The following is a 20,311-nucleotide window of genomic DNA, read 5'->3' on the forward strand; positions in this document are numbered from 1 at the left end:
TCTGTCAACGCTCTCTGGTTTCATTTAAAAGAGTCGATCATCAGATTTTGTTCAAGATTAACCTTCAGGGTGGATATAGCTCACTAGCAGCCTCACACTGAGGACCTATCCACGTCATCATTTACCCAGAATGCTTTGTGTGTAAATAAAATGGCCCCATCCATGTAATATAATTTTAAACTTTTACTTTAAAAATTATATAAACTAAACAGCCTACGGTATTTTGGAGTCTTTATTTTACAGTTAAAATTTATGTTTATCAAATAAAGTCTAATGTTACAACTAATCATGGATCCCTTTAATGCTCTTTATTGATTTGCTTGTAACGTTTTTCTAATAATACAGAATTTTGTGAAGTTATACCTTGAAAAAAACCACTAACACACAAACATGCGACCTCCGTAGACCCGACCGTCTCTTTTCACAGCTGTTCATGCAGCCGACACTGCTGGTCTACGTCTGCTGCAGCCCATGAATTGAGTCACAGCCATGGTCTTCATTCAGGCCTTTTAATGTTCCTGGAAATCAGGGAAAACCTTGAAAATGAATTTAAATTTTCCAGATGGGAAAACTCTGGGAATTTGAGCACTAATCTGCTGAATAAAGGATTTTTGAGATTTTGACGTGTACATGTATTTATACTAGTATTCTGACATCGTTAGGTCCATGTTCTGCCTCTACAGAGTACATAGTGCATGTGTCCCTACTGACTGGCTATGGTGGATATTTAGTATCTAAAGTTTTACTGTATTTGCCGTATGGATGCACTGTTTGCTTTATGTGTTGCTACAATAAGTCTTTGTCCTGCCACTCAAGATGCCAAGTCCTGGAGTTTCATGTGACTGAAATATCTGCTTGAATTTCAGGATTTATACGGGGAGTTTTGTTTTCATGAATACTGGGGACACTCATTGTTGGGATTAGTTTAACCAGGGTTCTTAACAAATACAGAAAATGTTTGCTTAATAGTAGAAGGTCTATTTCAGTATCAGGTTTTGTTGGTGGTGAAGATAAAAACCATGTCTGAAGTTTTCCAATATTTTAAAAAAATGTTTCTAGTGAACTTCATCTCCCAGCACGGTTTAAGAGTTCCGACCCCAATCCTGATCATTTCGTACGAGACGTTTCGACTGCACGCTGAGGTCCTGCACAAGGGCAAAGTCGGTCTTATCATCTGCGACGAGGTATTTCATCTTCTGTCCTCCTGCTCGGAGATGTGAGAGGTGTTTCTGAAGCGCTGTCGTTTGATATTTAACTGAGTGCTGCTGCAGGGCCATCGACTGAAGAACTCCGACAACCAGACGTACCAGGCTCTGAACGCCATGGGTGGTCAGAGGAGGGTGCTGATATCAGGCACTCCCATCCAGAACGATCTGCTCGAGTATTTCAGCCTGGTCCATTTCGTGAATGCTGGAATCCTCGGTAAGAAGACATCAAATATTAAGATCACGAGATGATTTCATCAGATGTTATTTGTTTATAATCAACATAGTGCACTCTGCTGTTATGATGATGACTTCCTGTTTGTTTTCCTTTAAAGTTCAGCAGCTTCAGCGCAGAGTTACAGATTTGAAATTAATATAACTAGAGAAACCGCATTTCCTGTGAAAATGCTAGTATGAATGCTTCCTGCTGAAAACTTAAGATGAAAGCTGCTGAAATTGAGCTAAAAATATTTAATAGCAAAAATGGTAATGCAAGTTTGATTTGAAAAGCTGAAAGAAGCAAAAAATAATTAAATTAGCAGAAAAACAGTAAAAAGGAGTAAAATAGTTGAAATAGCTCAATATAGCATAAAAAATCTGTAAAAAGCATAAAAAGCACAAATTAGAAGAAAAAGGCACAAAATCTCAAAAAAATGTCAAAAGAATAGCATAAAGAAGCATATCTAAAGCTCAAATAGCATAAAAAAGCTAAAATAAGCTAAAGGTAGCAGTCACAAGTTGGAATTAACACCAGAAAATGAAAGTTTTGTAAAAAATAAAATAAAGTTAGCAGAAAAAAATGCATAAAAATACAAAAAAGAGACAATTACACAAGTAAAATAGCTAAAACGGCTAGTTTTTAATAAAACAGCTAAAATGTTGCTGGAAATTCTTTTAATTAGCTTAAAGAAGCATAAATAATACAAGTTTGCTGTTTTCAGAATTATAATGTATATTTAGCTTAAAACCCGCTAACTTTAGCTAATAACAGCTGAACTTTAGCTAAAACTGCAGCAAATAGTTGAATATAGCAGAAGGCATCTGTAAATAGCTTACCGGTAAATAGCACAATGTAGCAGAAAAAAGCAGAAAGAATCAGAATTTTTGAGCAAATAGCAGAAAAAGGCTAAAGTTTGCTAAAAAGCACAAGAAAGTGAAAAAGAGCAGAACCAGAACACGATGTGTAATAGAGGTGCACCAAAAAAAAATGTTTTACATCAGAATCGTGATTCTCATTTACAAAGATTCAGAATCGATTTAAAATGTCCCAAAATTGATTTTTATTAATATAAATAAATAAATAAAGCAAATCCAAAGGCTTTCAGCCTCTATTTTGTAGCTACATGGGACATCCTGACGTCATCACACAGCTGCTTCTGGATGTACAGAAAGCACCAAAACAAAGAGGAAACTACAGAACTGGAGGAAAGAGAGATTCAACTGACCCCTGTCATCACTGAATGCAAAGATTTGGGCTCATTTTGGTTTTTACTGAATGAGTCTGAGTTTGACATGAGCTTCAGTTTGTGCAAGGTTTGCAAAATGAAGATGAAGCACTTTGGAAACACGCCAAATGGGCTCACATTATCAGTTTTTAATGAAAAATCGATTTTGAATTGAATATTGTGGCCTTAAAAGTCAGAATTGAATCGAATCGTGAGAGAGTAAAAGATTCCAAGCCTAGTGTAAGGTGCTGTAAAGATTTAGAAACATTTTAAAGGATGTTAAAAACAGCTCCATTGATTTTTCAATGACCAAAAAAGTGAAATCGTTGGAAAAAGAATAAAAAGCTGAAATACTAAAAGTCATAGCACACTTGGCATAAATGAGCTGAACGTTTTGATATATGAATTGCTGATATTGCACAAAAGTTGTGGAACGAGTTCTGTGCTGAAAAACGTACGGAAGAATAAATGATGCGTTTTGGAAACGCTTCATCTAAATGGGTGAAGTGCTTTAAAAACTGTTTGCAGCAAAATCACCTGATTCCACAGCTCTGTCCTCCCCTCCTGTTTGTCAGTAGGGCTGCCACGATTAATCGACGACTAATGTAATAATCGATTAATCGTTTTTTTTTGTTCTTTATACTTTGTTTTTCTCTTCAAACTGCTTTGACACCTTCCACTGCCACATCTGCCTTTCTGTCCTTGACACACATGCACAGTAGTGGTAACTGGGGTAGGCCGTGGACGTCACAAGACATTATACAGACAGGCTCTGGTATCATGGCTACCCAGCAACGGAGCTCAAAAGTGTGGGATCATTTTAAGAAAATAAAAGAGAAACCTGTGTAATATCTGCAGAGCAGAACTTGACTTCCACAGCAATTATTTTTAGTTAGCATATAGCTAAAATATAACCATGGATATATAATAGCAGCTGCATTCTGACATGATAAGCTGTATGTTTTATATTCAATTAACGTATGATCCGATTAGTCGACTAATTGAATAAATAATCTGTGATTAATCGATTATAAAAATAATCGTTTGTTGTCAGTCACCAGTTTAACTTTATCATGGCTGCTGGTTTTGCTCACCTCGACTGCAGGAACAGCTCAAGAATTTAAAAAGCGATTCGAGCTTCCCATCCTGAAGGGTCGGGACGCAGACGCCAGTGATAAAGAACGACAGACAGGAGAAGAGAAACTCAAAGAGCTTATTGGCATCGTCAACAGGTGAGCAACAGGTGGTGGTTTTTATTTTTTTTACTGTCTTATTACTGTTAGTTTCATCGTGGCATGTATTTTCCTGTCTGTGTCAGAGGTGTGTTTTACTGAACATGTGCTGCTTCCACAGGTGTTTGATACGAAGAACATCAGATATCCTGTCCAAGTATCTTCCTGTGAAGATTGAACAGGTTGTGTGCTGCAGGTAAGAGAACAGGTTTTAAAGATGTTTGTAAAACACTTTGATGCAGTGGCTCCTAAAGTTAGGGTCATGATCCAATCGTGGCTCATAAAGCATCAAATTAGGGTCCTCAGAAATGTGTGTAATATTTGTCCCATAACTGGTAACAAAACACATAAATTCCTGTAAATTCCAGTCCTGCCTGTCTGCCCTGCAGCATTAATCGATTAATAGACAAGAATAATATGAATATTTGACTGATTTTCTGATTAGAGTTGCTGTTTATACAGCATCTTTTATATTTTCTGTTGCCTTTATTGCTGTTAGGGCAGCTTATTTACTGCTCAAAGTTTCTTCCCTCCTAACCTCAGCTCAAATCCTTTAAAGAAAAGGAAAAGAGTTGCTCCAAAATCTGTACTTCAGAAGATTAAAGCATAAACATGGGGCAGCTGGGAAGTTTGGTGCAAAGAGGGACTGAGCTGGTGGGAAAAAAAGCTACGTACATCCTAGAATAGAGTTTTCCAAACCGTGCAAACAAAATAAAACCTTATTTTCAAGAACTCCCCATGCAGAATACACACACACATCGACTGCTCAGGATTTGGAGACCCTGCAGTGAAATGTCCCTCACAGCTCAGTGAGAAGCTAACTTTAGACCAGAGGAGCCCAAAGTTGGGCCCGCGGGCCAAATTTGGCCCGCCAAGCCATTCGATTTGGCCCACCAACAGTTGCCAAAGTAACAAGGTTGTATGTAACCTGTTATCCTATAGGTAGAAACAAAGTATTTCCATTGGTCAAATGACTATATAAAAGGGCTATAGTGAAGGTAGTTTTCAGTCATGGTGCTGACATATCTTTGCTTTATTAGGATTAAACATGAAACATGAAACGACAACAAGAAATATTTAGATCAGATTTAACCCTGCATGTAGATTTGCACACTTTAAAAGGCCACAAAAACTCATATTTTATCAATTTATGATATGTCCCATGAGCCTTTGCTGCTTGAGCGTACAACAGACTTTCTCCAAGTGCACAGACTAAAACAAAAGAGGGCCATTGCATAGCTTAATCGTTAAAAATAAAGGACTTTACTTTAAAAAGTATTTGTATTTCATGTATTATATAACTGCATTTGGCCCGCAGCCATGGATAAATTTTCATTTTGGCCCCCTCGGGTAAAATGTTTGGGCACCCCTGCTTTAGACCATAAACAGGAGGTAGTTTAAGTCTGATTTATTATTTAAGCTGAGTACACTTTGAGGTAATTTACTTGTTAGATGTGTAAAAGTTTTCCCAGCTGTTTGCTGAAGAGGCTGCTGGATGTGATTTCCTGCAGGCTGACTCCTCTGCAGACTGAACTCTATAAGCTGTTCCTACGGCAGGCCAAACCCCTGGAGTCCTTACAGGAGGGCAAAATAAGCATTTCCTCCCTGTCCTCCATCACATCCCTCAAGAAGCTCTGCAATCGTAAGTGTTGAACAAGTCTGGAGAGGTTCACTCAGATAGTTTTAACCTTTATTTAACCAGGCAGATCTCATGGAGATTATAAATCCTTTTTTTTTTCAAGAGACCCGGTCAAGAATGACAACAGCACACAGACATTACAAAATTTAAAACTACAAATATTAAACTACAATCAAATACTTCATAATAAATAAAAGAAAAATAAGAAAAACATACAAGATAAAATAGAACTAAATAGAGTACAAAATCAGTTAAAACATGTACAAACCAATGTCTTAAGTACAAACTGATTATTAAAAGAGATATGATGTAAAATGTTAACTATAGTGTTGGGGTGTATGCTAGAGCTTTCAGCTAACATTAAGCTAGCATTCTGCGTATTTTACCTTTTAGCTACTATTCTGCTCCATTTAGGTTTTAGCTACTGTTTTGCTCATTTTACTGCTATTCCTGATTTAAGCTTTAGCATTGGTACTTTTAGCTACAGTTTTGCTAATTTTAGCTTTAGCAAAGCTTTGGCTAAACTTTGCTACAGTTTAGCTTTGTTTAGCACCTGTTTTGCTAATTTCAGCTTTAGCATATTTTTAGTTTTGGTATCTGAGTTGCTACTTTGTTTTATGTTCTTCATTTTTTTAAATTTAGAATAAACATTTTTGTGTTTATTTTCAGCTTTTTTGCACCTTTGTTTTTATTTTCACTCAGGATTAATAAATCTGCTCTGTGTTGCTGCTTTTATTGACTGCTCAGCTTTTAGCTCATTTTAGCCTCTGTTAACTTTAGTAGTAGCTTCTTGGGCTAGTTAATGGATTCATGACACTGGGCTCTCTCATTTGGCAGACCCAGCTCTGATCTATGACAGGTGTGTGGAAGGTGAGGGGGGCTTCGAGGGGGCTCTGGACCTGTTTCCTCCAGGCTACAACACGAAAGCTGTCGAGCCTCAGCTCTCTGGTAAGCAGACGTTTCAGTGAAGCATTGATGATGTGAAACAGTGAGATAAACAAGCCCTCTTTCATTTTCTACAAGAAAAGAAACCAGAGTTAACCTGGATTAAATTATGAGTAAGAGTTGACAGTTAATTACTTAATAATTATAGAATGACAGAATAATCAGATCAGAGTTACCAACAGAATCAGCCTAATAAAACAAAAGTTTGTCCAATCAGACAGCTGCATGAGACAAAATGTCTGCATCAGATCCTTCTGAAGATTATATTTCTTTCAAGTTTAATAAAAATAAAATAAAATGCTTCAAATGTTTTAGAGTCAAGAGCAAAATGGTTCCATTAATTTGCAGATTTAATGTGAGAAACTTCTTGTTTTGTAATATTTAGTTAACCACATGTGTTTTAGGATTTTAGATTTTACAGTGGTTTGATCTCTTTATTTTGTCCTCGGCTGCAGGAAAGATGCTTGTCCTGGATTATATTCTGGCAATGACTCGGACCACGACCAGTGACAAGGTGGTGCTGGTCTCCAACTACACTCAAACACTGGACCTGTTTGAGAAATTATGTCGACACAGACGGTAACTTCAGTGAAGGAGCGCGTGTTTAATTCAACAGTCTGTTCAGGTAGCGTAGAGGTAGTTTGTATGTTTTTTTTTCAGATACCTGTACGTCAGACTGGACGGCACCATGTCCATCAAGAAAAGAGCCAAGATTGTGGAGCGATTCAACAGTCCACAAGTGAGTCTGAAACAACTGAAGCTCTGAAAACCACGAGCAGCTTCTGATTTCCTTCTGGTTCCCAGAACCCAGAGTTCATCTTCATGCTGAGCAGCAAAGCTGGAGGCTGTGGCCTGAACCTGATCGGTGCAAACCGCCTGGTGATGTTTGACCCGGACTGGAACCCTGCCAACGATGAGCAGGCCATGGCTCGGGTGTGGAGGGACGGCCAGAAGAAGACCTGCTACATCTACAGACTTCTCTCCGTCAGTCCAGCACACACACACACACAGCCGTTAAAACAGCTTGGTCCTGTTAGAACGATCCTGTGGTTTTCATGTGCTGTTTCCTGACAGACGGGGACCATCGAGGAGAAGATCCTCCAGAGACAGGCCCATAAGAAAGCCCTGAGCAGCTGCGTGGTGGACGAGGAGCAGGATGTGGAGCGGCACTTCTCTCTGGGGGAACTCCGAGAACTGTTCACGCTCAACGAAGAGACATCCAGCGACACGCACGACAAGTAACACACTGTTCTTAGTTTTATTCTGCTCACTTCTCTAAAGTCTTATTTTAAGATGGTGACGTCAGTTTGGCTCTGTGGCACACCTATTATATGTTTTAGTATTTATTCCAGTTCAAACTGATGCTGACCTGTGTTTGCTCTTTGTTTAAGCCCTGTCAGCATGCACACTGGTCCTCAGTTTAAAGGATTTATTTTTTGATATCTTCGCAGAGAAAAGTACAAACACCACTACAGAACACTTTAACCTTAAATTCATCTTGGATGCTTGTTTCATGTCACAGTGGGTCTTCAGTAAAACCTGAAACTCAACTAAAAGTACAGCCCCAGTTCCATGATGGGACATTGTGGAAAACAGAAATAAAACTAAAATATGATGCAAATCCTTTTCAACCTATATTCAGTTGAAAACACTAAAGACAAGATATTTATTGTTCAAACAGAACAGAAATGTTCACTCATTTTGATTTCTGAAACACGTTCCAACAAAGCTGGGACAGGACGTGTAGTTTTCATTATTAAAGGTGCCTTCATAGATGTGCAAGTTAGGCATGTCAGGGGCACTAACACAACCCCATACCATCAGAGAGGCTGGCTTTTGAATTTTGCGCTGATAACAATCTGGACAGTTTCCAATTAACCTGCTCACCTGTGGAATACAGGTGGTGGTGTTTTTTTTAAAGAATCTCTCAACTTTCCAAGTCTTTTGTTGCTCTGTCCCAGCTTTTGTGGAAACATGTTGCAGGCATCAAATTAAAAATGAGTGAATATTTGAAAAAAAAAAAAAAGCATTAGTTTATCAGTTTGAACATTGTATATATTGTCTTTGTTGTGTATTCAAGTGACTAACAGTGTTATCATCATTTTCTCCCAGTCCCATATATATCCCATATACACTCACCGGCCACTTTATTAGGTACACCACGCTAGTAACGGGTTGGACCCCCTTTTGCCTTCAGAACTGCCTCAATTCTTYGTGGCATAGATTCAACAAGGTGCTGGAAGCATTCCTCAGATTTTGGTCCATGTTGACATGATGGCATCACACAGTTGCCGCAGATTTGTCGGCTGCACATCCATGATGCGAATCTCCCGTTCCACCACATCCCAAAGATGCTCTATTGGATTGAGATCTGGTGACTGTGGAGGCCATTTGAGTACAGTGAACTCATTGTCATGTTCAAGAAACCAGTCTGAGATGATTCCAGCTTTATGACATGGCGCATTATCCTGCTGAAAGTAGCCATCAGATGTTGGGTACATTGTGGTCATAAAGGGATGGACATGGTCAGCAACAATACTCAGGTAGGCTGTGGCATTGCAACGATGCTCAATTGGTACCAAGGGGCCCAAAGAGTGCCAAGAAAAGATTCCCCACACCATGACACCACCACCACCAGCCTGAACCGTTGATACAAGGCAGGATGGATCCATGCTTTCATGTTGTTGACGCCAAATTCTGACCCTACCATCCGAATGTCGCAGCAGAAATCGAGACTCATCAGACCAGGCAATGTTTTTCCAATCTTCTCTTGTCCAATTTCGATGAGCTTGTGCAAATTGTAGCCTCAGTTTCCTGTTCTTAGCTGAAAGGAGTGGCACCCGGTGTGGTCTTCTGCTGCTGAAGCCCATCTGCCTCAAAGTTCGACGTACTGTGCGTTCAGAGATGCTCTTCTGCCTACCTTGGTTGTAACGGGTGGTTATTTGAGTCACTGTTGCCTTTCTATCAGCTCGAACCAGTCTGCCCATTCTCCTCTGACCTCTGGCATCAACAAGGCATTTCCGCCCACAGGACTGCCGCTCACTGGATGTTTTTTCTTTTTCGGACCATTCTCTGTAAACCCTAGAGATGGTTGTGCGTGAAAATCCCAGTAGATCAGCAGTTTCTGAAATACTCAGACCAGCCCTTCTGGCACCAACAACCATGCCACGTTCAAAGGCACTCAAATCACCTTTCTTCCCCATACTGATGCTCAGTTTGAACTGCAGGAGATTGTCTTGACCATGTCTACATGCCTAAATGCACTGAGTTGCTGCCATGTGATTGGCTGATTAGAAATTAAGTGTTAACGAGTAGTTGGACAGATGTACCTAATAAAGTGGCCGGTGAGTGTATATATATATATATATATATATATATATATATATATATATAACCAGGTAGATCTCCCTTAAATTTAGATTTTTATGGGAGACTTTAGTGTCCCTTTAAAAAAGGAGATTTTAAAGTCTAAATTTTTTTTACCTATACATATTTATACATTTCACTCTATTAATATGTGATTTATTTATTTTCTATTATAAGTTATATAATGTTACCACCACCCATCATAATGTATATTTTGATATGAATTTTTTGCCATATCGCACATTCCTACCATCCAGAGGACCTACTGATTTTTTCTTTTTGATTGTTTTCTACCTGGATTACTGAGATGCATCAGGACTTCTCTGTTATTAGTTATTTCAGGTGTAAAAGACAGGTTATGTAACACCCTGACTGTATGCAGAGGAGTATTCTAGGTAGGAGTATGAAAGCCTTAAAGCATTGTATGCTGTTTAGAACACAGTGTAGTAATTTTAGTACTCGGACACTGGTCCCACGAATAAACAGGGTCCTGTTGGCTTCAAGCTCCAGCAATGAGAGAAGACGTGGACACTGTTTATGTGGCTTTATAGGTGTTTATATTAAATGAAGAGGACTGAGCCATGTTATTATTCAGAGTAGATGTGTCAGCAGATGTTAAGGCTGTAAAACAGGACTTTTTATACTGTGATGAATTCAGTATCATTCATGTCAAGTCCCATCTGTTGGACCGTCCTCTTGTGCTGTGCTGTTAGGTTTCGCTGTTGCCGCTGTGTAAATGGCAGAGAAGTGAGGCCACCTGCAGAGGACTCTGACTGCACCAGCAACCTTTCCCAGTGGAGTCACTGCTCAGACAAAAAGGGCCTGAGGGACCAAGTACTCAAGGCATCCTGGGACGCTGCTGTGTCCTTCGTCTTTCACCAGCGCTCTCATGAGGACCAGAGGACGGTTGTGTAGCAGGAGAACCTGAATCAAGTGTACACCAAACATTCTGTATATACATGTATTTATTAGTTTCTATGTTTAAAGGTGTTTTTGTTTAGATTAAAACTGGAAAATAAAATTATTGAACTGTCCGGTAATTTATTGTGATGGATACTTGCACCTGACCCCTACATGGGGTATGTTTGATCTGTCGTTCCAGGTGAGTTCCAGGTCTCTCCAGATCCTGCATATGATCTCAGGTTAACAGGTCTGAAGTTTATGGGGGAACATGGAGAGTAAGATTTACACATCTGTACATAAAGGATGTTTCCTCGTGGACAGGATTATGGCTGTTGGATAGTTATAATCAAGTCTTTTTTTATTCCTGCTTTAACTCAAGGACTTGGCAGTGATGTAAGGAGATGATTGGATCTTACAGAAATGTATGTTGATTGGTTGAACATGCAGTGTTCTTCCTACACCTGCACTATTAAAATGTCTCGTGTTAAAGTAGGCCTATAATAACGATCCCTATTTTCTGCTATGATGTTGGAACAAGACATAAGAAGGGTATACTTAGCTCTCCTTATCAGTGCCACCAGATCAAATTGATGATGATCATTAAAGGTCTATAAATCAGCATAAAAGTTAAATTAGGTCTAAAAATTTGAGTTTCGGGATCAAGTGATTCCTCTGATCTGATTGTCTTTACAATAATTAACATTTAAAACATCAATTTTCAGGTGTTCAGTTCTATGAAACATATTAGAGCTTTTTGGCAAAACTAATAGTTCAGCTGATATCTTAATCACAAAATATCAGAAGTTTGTGTGATATATGTATGACCAGATAACCTCTCTGAACTGGGTGGAGCAATCCATATTCAGTCTGGTGTCTGGCTCCCTCTGCTGGTCAAACTGGAAATTGCAGCTGTTTAATAGCTTGAAAATTGTCGATTTAAATGCTTTCAATTAAAACAGGGATTACATAAAATTGTTTTAGAACAGTTAAACAATTTTTTTATTATTTAAACCCACATATTGTGCAGAACATAGAAACTAATCCAAAAGATGACTTTATTGCGACACACGCTTTTTAACCATGCAATGCAGTGCGTCACAGTCACCAGCAGGTGGCAGCAACGCATCTTTCAGTTAGTTTGCCAACCAGAAGAAGAAAAACCTTCGTTCATGAAGCTAATATTATTAGCAAACCTTCGTTCATGAAGCTAATCGCTCACTGTTGAAAGATGGAAACCACGAAGACCCTGGAAGTGCCAAGAAGTCTGAGAGAAACATGTTTCCAGGCTATCAGGACACATTTCTCCGCTCTGGGAGCTAACGCAGTTCTGGGTGAGTCAGGTGAAAACTGGTAAAGAATGAATGAAAACTAAATGGTGTAACTGCAACCAGTCAGGAGGCCACCAGCATCAAGCCAAACAAATCAAACGATCTTACTGCCTGTTCAACCTGTGTGCAAGAAGATGAAAAGAGACTAACGTTGTCACGTGACCATATAGGCTCGCTGGTGTCACCGGGGGGTCTCACGTGACTGTTGGCATAAGATACTCGACCTGCACCTGTGCAAGAATGATCATTGAGAGCTTGAAGCACTGTCTGTCAGTAGGGATGAAATAGAATAACTAAAACATGCTGGGTCACAAGGAACAAGATCTGATTTAGTGTAATTAAAGCTGAGTGTCAGGGTTTGTTTTTCTGCCTGAAACAATGTTGAACACAAATATCTTTTGGTTCATTCAAGCAACTAAAATGTTTGTTTTAGTTGCTTTAGTCTGTTAAAATGTACAAGTTTTTATTTGCAGTGACACCGTGTTTCAAACAAACTAGATAGAGAAACTTAAATTTCTGTGAAAATTCAGTTTGAATTCAGAGAGCTGACCACTGACATCCTAACGTCTGCTTAAATCTGCTGACCTTTAATAATCTAACAGTCCTCATTCAGAGCTGCAGAAATGTAATTTAGTTTAACGTAAAGTTGCTTCTTTTCAGTCGTGATCATTATTTTTCAAATTTTATTTCTTAATCTTCCTTTTTAAGCCATTCCAGCGTCTCTCATCAGGGATCTTCTGCCCCACCTGACAGTTTGCCAGCTGGATGAAGTCCAGCCTGCTCTGAATGACAGAGGTAAGGAGGCTGCTTGCTTCTCTCCTCAGCAAGGAGCACTGGTTTGGATAAGGCCAACTTTATTTACAGGGTGCCTGTACAGTCTTCAAAAGTATGAACTTGGTTTTAATATTTCCCATTTCTAGATAAAAATATTGTAAAATTGTAACAATATTTCAACGTTTGGTTACTTATTACATTGTAAAATAAATAGATAAACAGAATTTCTAAAAGTGGGTGAAATTAGCTGAGTGTTTCATACTGATAAAAGATTAATAAAATACAGTAATCATAGCCGCCCAACACTTTTTGTTCATCTATCTCTAGGATTGACTTCTGGAAACCTGAAATAATAATGTGTAGGATCTCTGTAATCAGTGTTTTTATTTGCTTTTTAGGGATTTCCACTTACTCTGGATGGTTTAGTATCCTGCAGGACTTTAATAGTGATTACTGTGTAGGTGCACCTTTTTTTTCTCTTTAAAAATTTGCGACATGTTTCGTAGAAATCTGCCAGATCTTTTCTTCTTTTTTCAGCCATTAGAATTCAACACAGAAGAAAAAGCCAAACATGAAGTCATGAGGTATCTTTTCCCACTTGTCTTCTACGGCTTCAAGAATCACTATATTATAAAAAACAGCGAAAACTTAAAAAACGAGTCTTTCTTGTGGGCTGCAGCAAGCTGCAACACGCAGTTTTGGCTCAAGACAAACAGCTCCAAGCCTCTGCAGACGTTAACTTCTGACCGGCGGCCTCTTCTGACCCTCTTAGAGGAGCACATTAGAACTATTATTCTGCCCCTCCCTTTGACTTTGTCAGAGAGCAACACAAGGACTGCGCTGTACATCCTCCACCGCCTGCTGGACCACGGCTCTGCCTCACAACTTGTTCTACATTCGGAGTGTCGATCCGCTCTACCCTGGCTCCTACATGGACGGGGATCCCAGTATGTGAACCCAGCGCTGAGGAGCCTTTTCTGCTCCAGTTGCATCCTTTCACCCAGCAATGATGTCGCTGGTCCCAGTCTTGGTCCTGAGGATGAGGAGCTTCACGTCTCTGTTTGTAAACGCTCAAGACTGGACTCTGAAAACTCGGAAGAATCAAACTTAGCCGTGGACCCGCACGTTCTGTGTTCAGCCTATGGACAAGGTGCTGTTCCTTCGGCTGGTCCTTGTCCGTGGGGACAGATTACCCATCTGGATCTCAGAAAATGTGGATCTGAGTCTTTCAGATGCCTAATTCCTGCACTGCCCACATTTTTCTGCCTTCGCTCTCTAACTCTTCACAGCTCCAGTAAGTTTGTTTTTGACTTCTCCCTTTGTTTGGTTCAAGTGTGTTTTTTTTCCTTAGAGATATTTTTACATAAAGATATTTAATATGTAACTGCAGCGGTGGATTATACCTCTAAAACGATGACAGGGCACTAAATACTGGAGCTATTTGTGCTGTTAGAATCAGAGGCTGAGGAGGGCAGGGATATGACTAAGAACATCTGCGCTCTTTTAACACTGCCCAGCCAAAAAAAAAAAAAGGTCACCACCTGGATTTACAAAGCAAATCGTAAAAGCCCACCATTGGGTAGATGCTATTATTTAATCCGAACTGATGCAGTGCTTCTTATCTGCTAAAAAACTGTCTAAAGAGGTCATGAGGTCATGGAAAAGAAGTTGATCTGGTTCAGAGAGGTCAAATTATTGGCATCAGTCAGAGAAAACATCTTAATGATTGCTTAAACCACTAAAATCTGGCTAAGAACTGTGCAGTGGAAGAATGTCTGGCGAGTCTAGATTGACTCTGTTCCAGAGTGATGGGAGCATCAGGGCAGGAGGAGAGGCACCCATCAGCCCTAAAGCCTACTGTAGAAGCCCCCGGGATCAGGTGGTCTGGTCTAGGTTCATGAGGTCAGCGAACTACCTGAACAAACTGAATGACCATCATGCCATCCATGGATTTCCTCTCTCCTGATGGTGCAGCCATGCTCAAAGTTGATCAGGCTCAGATTTAAGAGAGTTGTTTAGAGCAGTGTTTCCCAAAGTTGGGGTTGGGACACAAAGTGGGGTCCTGAAACATCAAGGTGGGGTCCTGAAAAGATTTTTTGAATTAATTACATTTTTGCTTTAGTTGTTACAAAGGAGTGAGGTTAGTATATTTAAAATGGATAAATGTAGTATAAAAATATTGTTACTATACCCATGTTTAGTTGACCTGATACAAATGTTTATCATCCAAAAATAGTTGGGGGCACAGGTCTCTGCTACTGTTATTTTGTGGGTCAAAAGCTGAAAAGTTTGGGAACCACTGGACTTTGGTTCCCAAAGTTGGGCTTGGGACCCAATTATGGGTCATGAAGCACCTTGAATAATCTCCAGAAATCAATTTAAAGGGTAAAAAAATAATTGCTGGTGTAATATTTTCCCTATAACTATTACAAAAACACAAAATAAGTATAAATAAATATTTATATTTGTGTACAAGCTGTTTAGATTGTCAAAAACCTGTGTTTTTAGGATTATTGAAGTTCATGTACTCCAGGGGTGTCAAGATCCAGTCCTCGAGGGCCACTATCCTGCATGTTTTAGAGGTTTTCCAGCTCCAACACACCTGATTCAGTGATTGAATTAACTCTTCAAGTTGTGCAGACGCCTGTTATCACCCAGCCATCAAAGTCAGGTGTGTTGGAGCAGGAAAACCTCTAAAACATGCAGGATAGCGGCCCTCGAGGACTGGAGTTTGACACCCCTGATGTACTCAGACCAGTAATATTTGGGGTCACAAGTTTTTGCCACGGATATTTTGTGGGTCAGAAGATAAAAAGTTTGGGAACCACTGGTTTAGAGAGCATGAGACATGATTTTCACACATGGATTGGGTCCACTAATCCAGACCTGAACCCCAATAACAAATGTGTGCTGTAGTCAAAGCTAAAGGTGGTCCAAACAAATATTAGTGAGTTACTTTTTTCTTTTTTCTTGGCCAGGCAGTGCATGTCCAGTGTTCAACGTTTCACCATCGCAACACAACTTTAGATTTACTGTGAGCACAACGATCACAGAGGCAGGAACATTAAACAGACTCATCCACCGGAGCTCACAGAAAGATGTGATCAGACCGTTACAGAGAAATCCTCCAGCATCACTTGGCTTTAGGAGAGTTTAACCTTCAACACCACTCACCATTTTAAAGGTCAAAACATGATTAACAGTACTCCACGAGCAGTTCAGAACCCACATTAAATCTGTGATAGTTTCTACAGCTGCCACCTGTTTGAGTTTCTTTTTCATGAACTGAGTCTGTCACAAACACAATCAAACGTAGACCAACTGTTTGCTTTGCTGTGCAGCTGTGTCGGGCTTCAGGGAGGCGGACGTGTTGAACCTGGCTGCAGCCCTGAAGGAGCTCTCTGACAGCTGCTGCAGCAGCCTCTCTGATCTGAGCGTCAGTGTCCTGCCCCGCACCGAGCTCATGAAGACCCTGCTGGATGCCTTCCCCGGCCTGACGTCCCTGTACCTGGAGATCCAGAGTGTCCTGCCCAGACCACGGTTCATCCCGGATCATCCTCCAGCGGCTGCCGCAGACTCTACAGGTGAGGCCACTTAGCTTTGAGCAGGGTTCAGAAACTGATCCTGCCTTTTTATAAAGTCTAAAGAGCACTTTTTATTTTGATTTTAGCGGTGTATTCTAAATATTTAAATTTACATCTTTTAGCTTGTTGGTTTTATTTGCAGGGAGTTCTTTAAATAACAAGAAAAACACTTCTTTTTCTGAGCTGCTACTGGTTCACAAAAACTACTAGATTTTTAAAATAAAAGCAAACCATTGAGACTAAGCCTTGACTTGTTTACAGCTGAGCTAATGTTGGAAAAGCTAACGGTGAAGATAACTGAAGACCAAACAGACCTGCGGTCCCTGACCTATCTGCTGAGCCGCTCCCCTCGCCTCACCTCACTTCACTTATCTGGAATAAGACCCACCGGTTCCACTCTAAACCAACTCCTCACAACCCTCTCAGGTAAAGGGCCGTCACTGTGGTTCCTGAGTTGTGATGCTTCTGTGTTTTCTGTTTGAGGACACCTGCATGTAAACATTAAAGGCCTAGCATAAGGAATGCACAATAAAATCCTCACTGGAACATAATAATGCAGGGGGAGCAGTGGGAAAACTCAACATTTTCTGGTCTCCAAATACAAATAAAATCCAACAGATGGGACCATTTTAATGCAAATGTTTGTTTTTAAATGGATCCATGATTAGTTGTAACATTAGACTTTATTTAATAAACATATATTTTAACTGTAAAATAAAGACTGTAAAAATACTGTAGGCTGTTTAGTTTTTATCATTTTTAAACTAAAAGTTTAAAAATATATTACACGGACGGGGCCATTTTATTTACACGCAAAGCATTCTGGGTAAATGATGACGTGGATAGGTCCTCGGTACGAGGCTGCTAACGAGCTATATCCACCCTGAAGGTTAATCTTGGACAATATCTGATGATCGACTCTTTTAAATGAAACCAGAGAGCGTTGACAGAGAGGAGAAGGTAGAAATGACTCAGCCTGTAACTGAAAATATGGATGGAGGACAACAGAGCTGCTTCATGGAAGAAGAACCTCAGCTTAGCCTGTTAGCTTTAGTATTAGCCCCAATGCTATCACCATATATATGTATTAGCTCAGCGCTACACATTCTCCTCTCATCACTGAGGTCCTCCATCCACATGACAGAGAGGGGAACACAAAAATGACTCAGCCTGTAACTGAAAATATGGATGGAGGACCTCAGTTTATCTTGTTTGTCTTGCTAGCACCCAGCTAATACATATAAGGCCATATAGTGTCGGCGCTAGCACAAAGGCTAACAGGCTAAGCTGAGGTTCTTCTTCCATGAAGCAGCTCTGTTGTCCTCCATCCATATTTTCAGTTACAGGCTGAGTCATTTCTACCTTCTCCTCTCTGTCAACGCTCTCTGGTTTCATTTAAAAGAGTTGATCATCAGATATTGTCCAAGATTAACCTTCAGGGTGGATATAGCTCGCTCACACCGATGACCTGTCCACCTAGAATGCTTTGTGTGTAAATAAAATGACTCCATCCATGTTAAAATAAATTTTTTAAATTTTACAAAACTAAACAGCCTACAGTATTTTTACAGTCTTTATTTTACAGTTAAAATTTATGTTTATCAAATAAAGTCTAATGTTAAACTAATCATGGATCCCTTTAAAAAGTGTTCAGTAATCATTCACGGTCATCTTTCAGAGTCAAATTGCTGCCTGAGGGTTCTCCGCTTTGAGGATGTGAAACTGTGTGATTGTCTCCCTGAGGTCCTGAACATATTGAGGACCTTCAAGTTGGAAGGTAAAAAAATAATAAAATAACTACTACCTTAACAATGAACAGTTCAGTTCAGATTTAGGTATTGTAAGTAGAATCAGCCTCCATTGCTGTGAAGATTGTGACAGAAGCTTTGTCTTGACCAGAAGTCCACGTCTTCTAATGCAACCTGAATGCAGAACTAGTTTCCTTGTCCTCTCAGAGCTTACACTGAACGACTGCCGTCTTCTGGAGAAATGTAGTAACGAAGAGGAAAGACTGCTGCAGCTGGTGGCTGCTTTCAAACAGATTCCTTCTCTACTCAAACTGAGTGTTGCACAAAACCGCCTGGGTAAGAAATATTCATCTTTATCTTCCTTCCAAACAAGACTTCTGGACAGTGTAGGCCTCCCAGACCCAGAGTGTCTTTGTTTGAAACATTTCAATGTCATTTATTGGGAGTGAATCCAATACAAGTCAAATAAACTTTTATTCTGTTTTAACTAATTTGAGTTCCTTTCAAAATAAAGCACATTTTGATTATTGATTCCAGTTAAACAAATCCAATGGAAATCAGTCGTTTTCATTGATTTATAACTGATTTGTTCACGTGATTTAAAACTAGCATCTTTTTCTGTTCCGACAGCCAAGAATGTTTGCATCCTGGCAGAACTGTTCTCAGGACCCGGTCCAAGCTCCGTGAAGCACCTCAACATCAGGTCAGATCTGGATCTTCTATCAGCCTGGTCCAGTTAAACTCTTTACTAAATAAACACACAGATGCACACAGATCAGTTGTTTCCCTTAAAGCTCAAAGTGGGTTTGTTAAAATCAATCATCTAATGCTTGTGTCAAACTGAAGGCCCGCGGGCCAAATGTGGCCTACCACAGCATTTCGTGTGATCCACGAGAGCTTCAAAGATGTATTGTTTTAGAAGAAGCTTATGCTACTTTGATCATAAACTACGTCTCCCATAATGCATGTTGATTATTTTCCCTTGGAATTGACCATCACACCACTAGGTGGAGGAGCACAGGTTCAAAAGTAGCTGGCAGTGAAGTTCAGTGTAAAATCAACATTTCACTGCATTTTTTCCAGTTAGGTGTTTATAAGAAGACATGTTAAAACTCTTGTTTCTGTGCAAGAAATACCATGTAGAGCTCAGTTATTGTTAGTGATGCTCAGCTGTAGCAGTGACATTAAGACTTTTCATTGAAGTTAATTTACAACTGGTCTCTTGAGGGCCGCCATGTGTCCCTCAGTGAAAATGAGTTTGACGTCGATGACCTCATGTATAATCCACACGTCTTTAGAGTGAAAATAAGAGATTAGTTTGACAGCTTTTCTTTGTATTTTGTTTAAAGTGTTGATCTGAGCTTCAGTTCAATCCTACAAACCAGCTGATTGTTTGAAGGTGATGTCTTCTCTCCTGAACAGCTCAAACTTCATCCTTCCTCCTTATTTACTGGAGTTTGCTGAGAGTCTGAGGGCCCACCCCCCAGCATGTAGACTGATTCTGGACCTGAGGCAAAACCCAGCAGACCGAGACTTTGGCACATGGACCAGAGCTGTCCAGAGGCTCCAGCCCATCGCTCTTCTCCTGACTGAGAGATGGAAATCCACCGACATGATGGTGGATCACGTCAGCAACATGTGACAGTTTTCCTCCTCTTCTTCTGTCCTGGACCACCAACAGACTGGCTTCAGTCTACGTTTTACTCCTGAACCAAAAAACTCGTAGTTTAAGAAATATAAATTGATGTTCTGAGTTTGAACAATTTAAACCTGAACTTTTTTTTTTTTGAAGACACAAAGGGATATTGTTCAGACGTGATTTGTTTTATTATTCACTGAAGGATGAAGGTGGGAATGTTTTATCCCACGTCTGTGTGTTCACAGAGCTGTCTGCATTCTGTCACATTGTTTTAATGTTTGACCAAAAGCTTCAACTCTGTCTGTTTGGATCAGATTTTAAAACTCCAGCATGGAGGACAGCAGCAGATTTACATTCTTTCAAACCGTTCTTTATGCACGCTGTTCAAGTTCTGTTGAACAAAAAAAGATTCTTAGTTTGACAGTTGGATCATTTATTAAGCCAACACCCCTCAGGCTGAACTTGTGTGTGTGTGTGTGTGTGTGTGTGTGTGTGTGTGTGTG

General features: G+C 39.9%; 2 protein-coding genes across 2 annotated transcripts in view; both read left to right on the forward strand.

The window, feature by feature from the left end:
- The window catches only part of rad54l (RAD54 like), a 13,997-nt gene extending 3,125 nt beyond the window's left edge, over positions 1-10,872 (forward strand). The window contains exons 8-18 of the mRNA XM_014008082.1: positions 1,060-1,184; positions 1,272-1,422; positions 3,756-3,882; positions 4,004-4,078; positions 5,394-5,524; positions 6,359-6,469; positions 6,922-7,045; positions 7,127-7,205; positions 7,271-7,450; positions 7,541-7,704; positions 10,546-10,872. Coding sequence (XP_013863536.1) covers positions 1,060-1,184; positions 1,272-1,422; positions 3,756-3,882; positions 4,004-4,078; positions 5,394-5,524; positions 6,359-6,469; positions 6,922-7,045; positions 7,127-7,205; positions 7,271-7,450; positions 7,541-7,704; positions 10,546-10,747 — 1,469 coding nt within the window. The 3' untranslated portion in view covers positions 10,748-10,872. The remainder of the gene's footprint in view (positions 1-1,059; positions 1,185-1,271; positions 1,423-3,755; positions 3,883-4,003; positions 4,079-5,393; positions 5,525-6,358; positions 6,470-6,921; positions 7,046-7,126; positions 7,206-7,270; positions 7,451-7,540; positions 7,705-10,545) is intronic.
- A 991-nt stretch (positions 10,873-11,863) lies between these two features.
- Positions 11,864-20,231, forward strand: lrrc41 (leucine rich repeat containing 41). Its single transcript, XM_014008083.1, has 10 exons — positions 11,864-12,066; positions 12,772-12,858; positions 13,236-13,294; positions 13,375-14,131; positions 16,179-16,421; positions 16,683-16,847; positions 18,100-18,198; positions 18,377-18,505; positions 18,800-18,872; positions 19,592-20,231. Exons 1-10 carry the CDS (start codon positions 11,964-11,966, stop codon positions 19,809-19,811), a joined length of 1,935 nt encoding a protein of 644 aa, XP_013863537.1. The 5' UTR covers positions 11,864-11,963; the 3' UTR covers positions 19,812-20,231.
- The last annotated feature ends 80 nt before the right edge of the window (positions 20,232-20,311 follow it).

Source organism: Austrofundulus limnaeus, unplaced genomic scaffold, assembly GCF_001266775.1.
Source record: "Austrofundulus limnaeus strain Quisiro unplaced genomic scaffold, Austrofundulus_limnaeus-1.0 Scaffold47, whole genome shotgun sequence".
Taxonomy (NCBI): domain Eukaryota; kingdom Metazoa; phylum Chordata; class Actinopteri; order Cyprinodontiformes; family Rivulidae; genus Austrofundulus; species Austrofundulus limnaeus.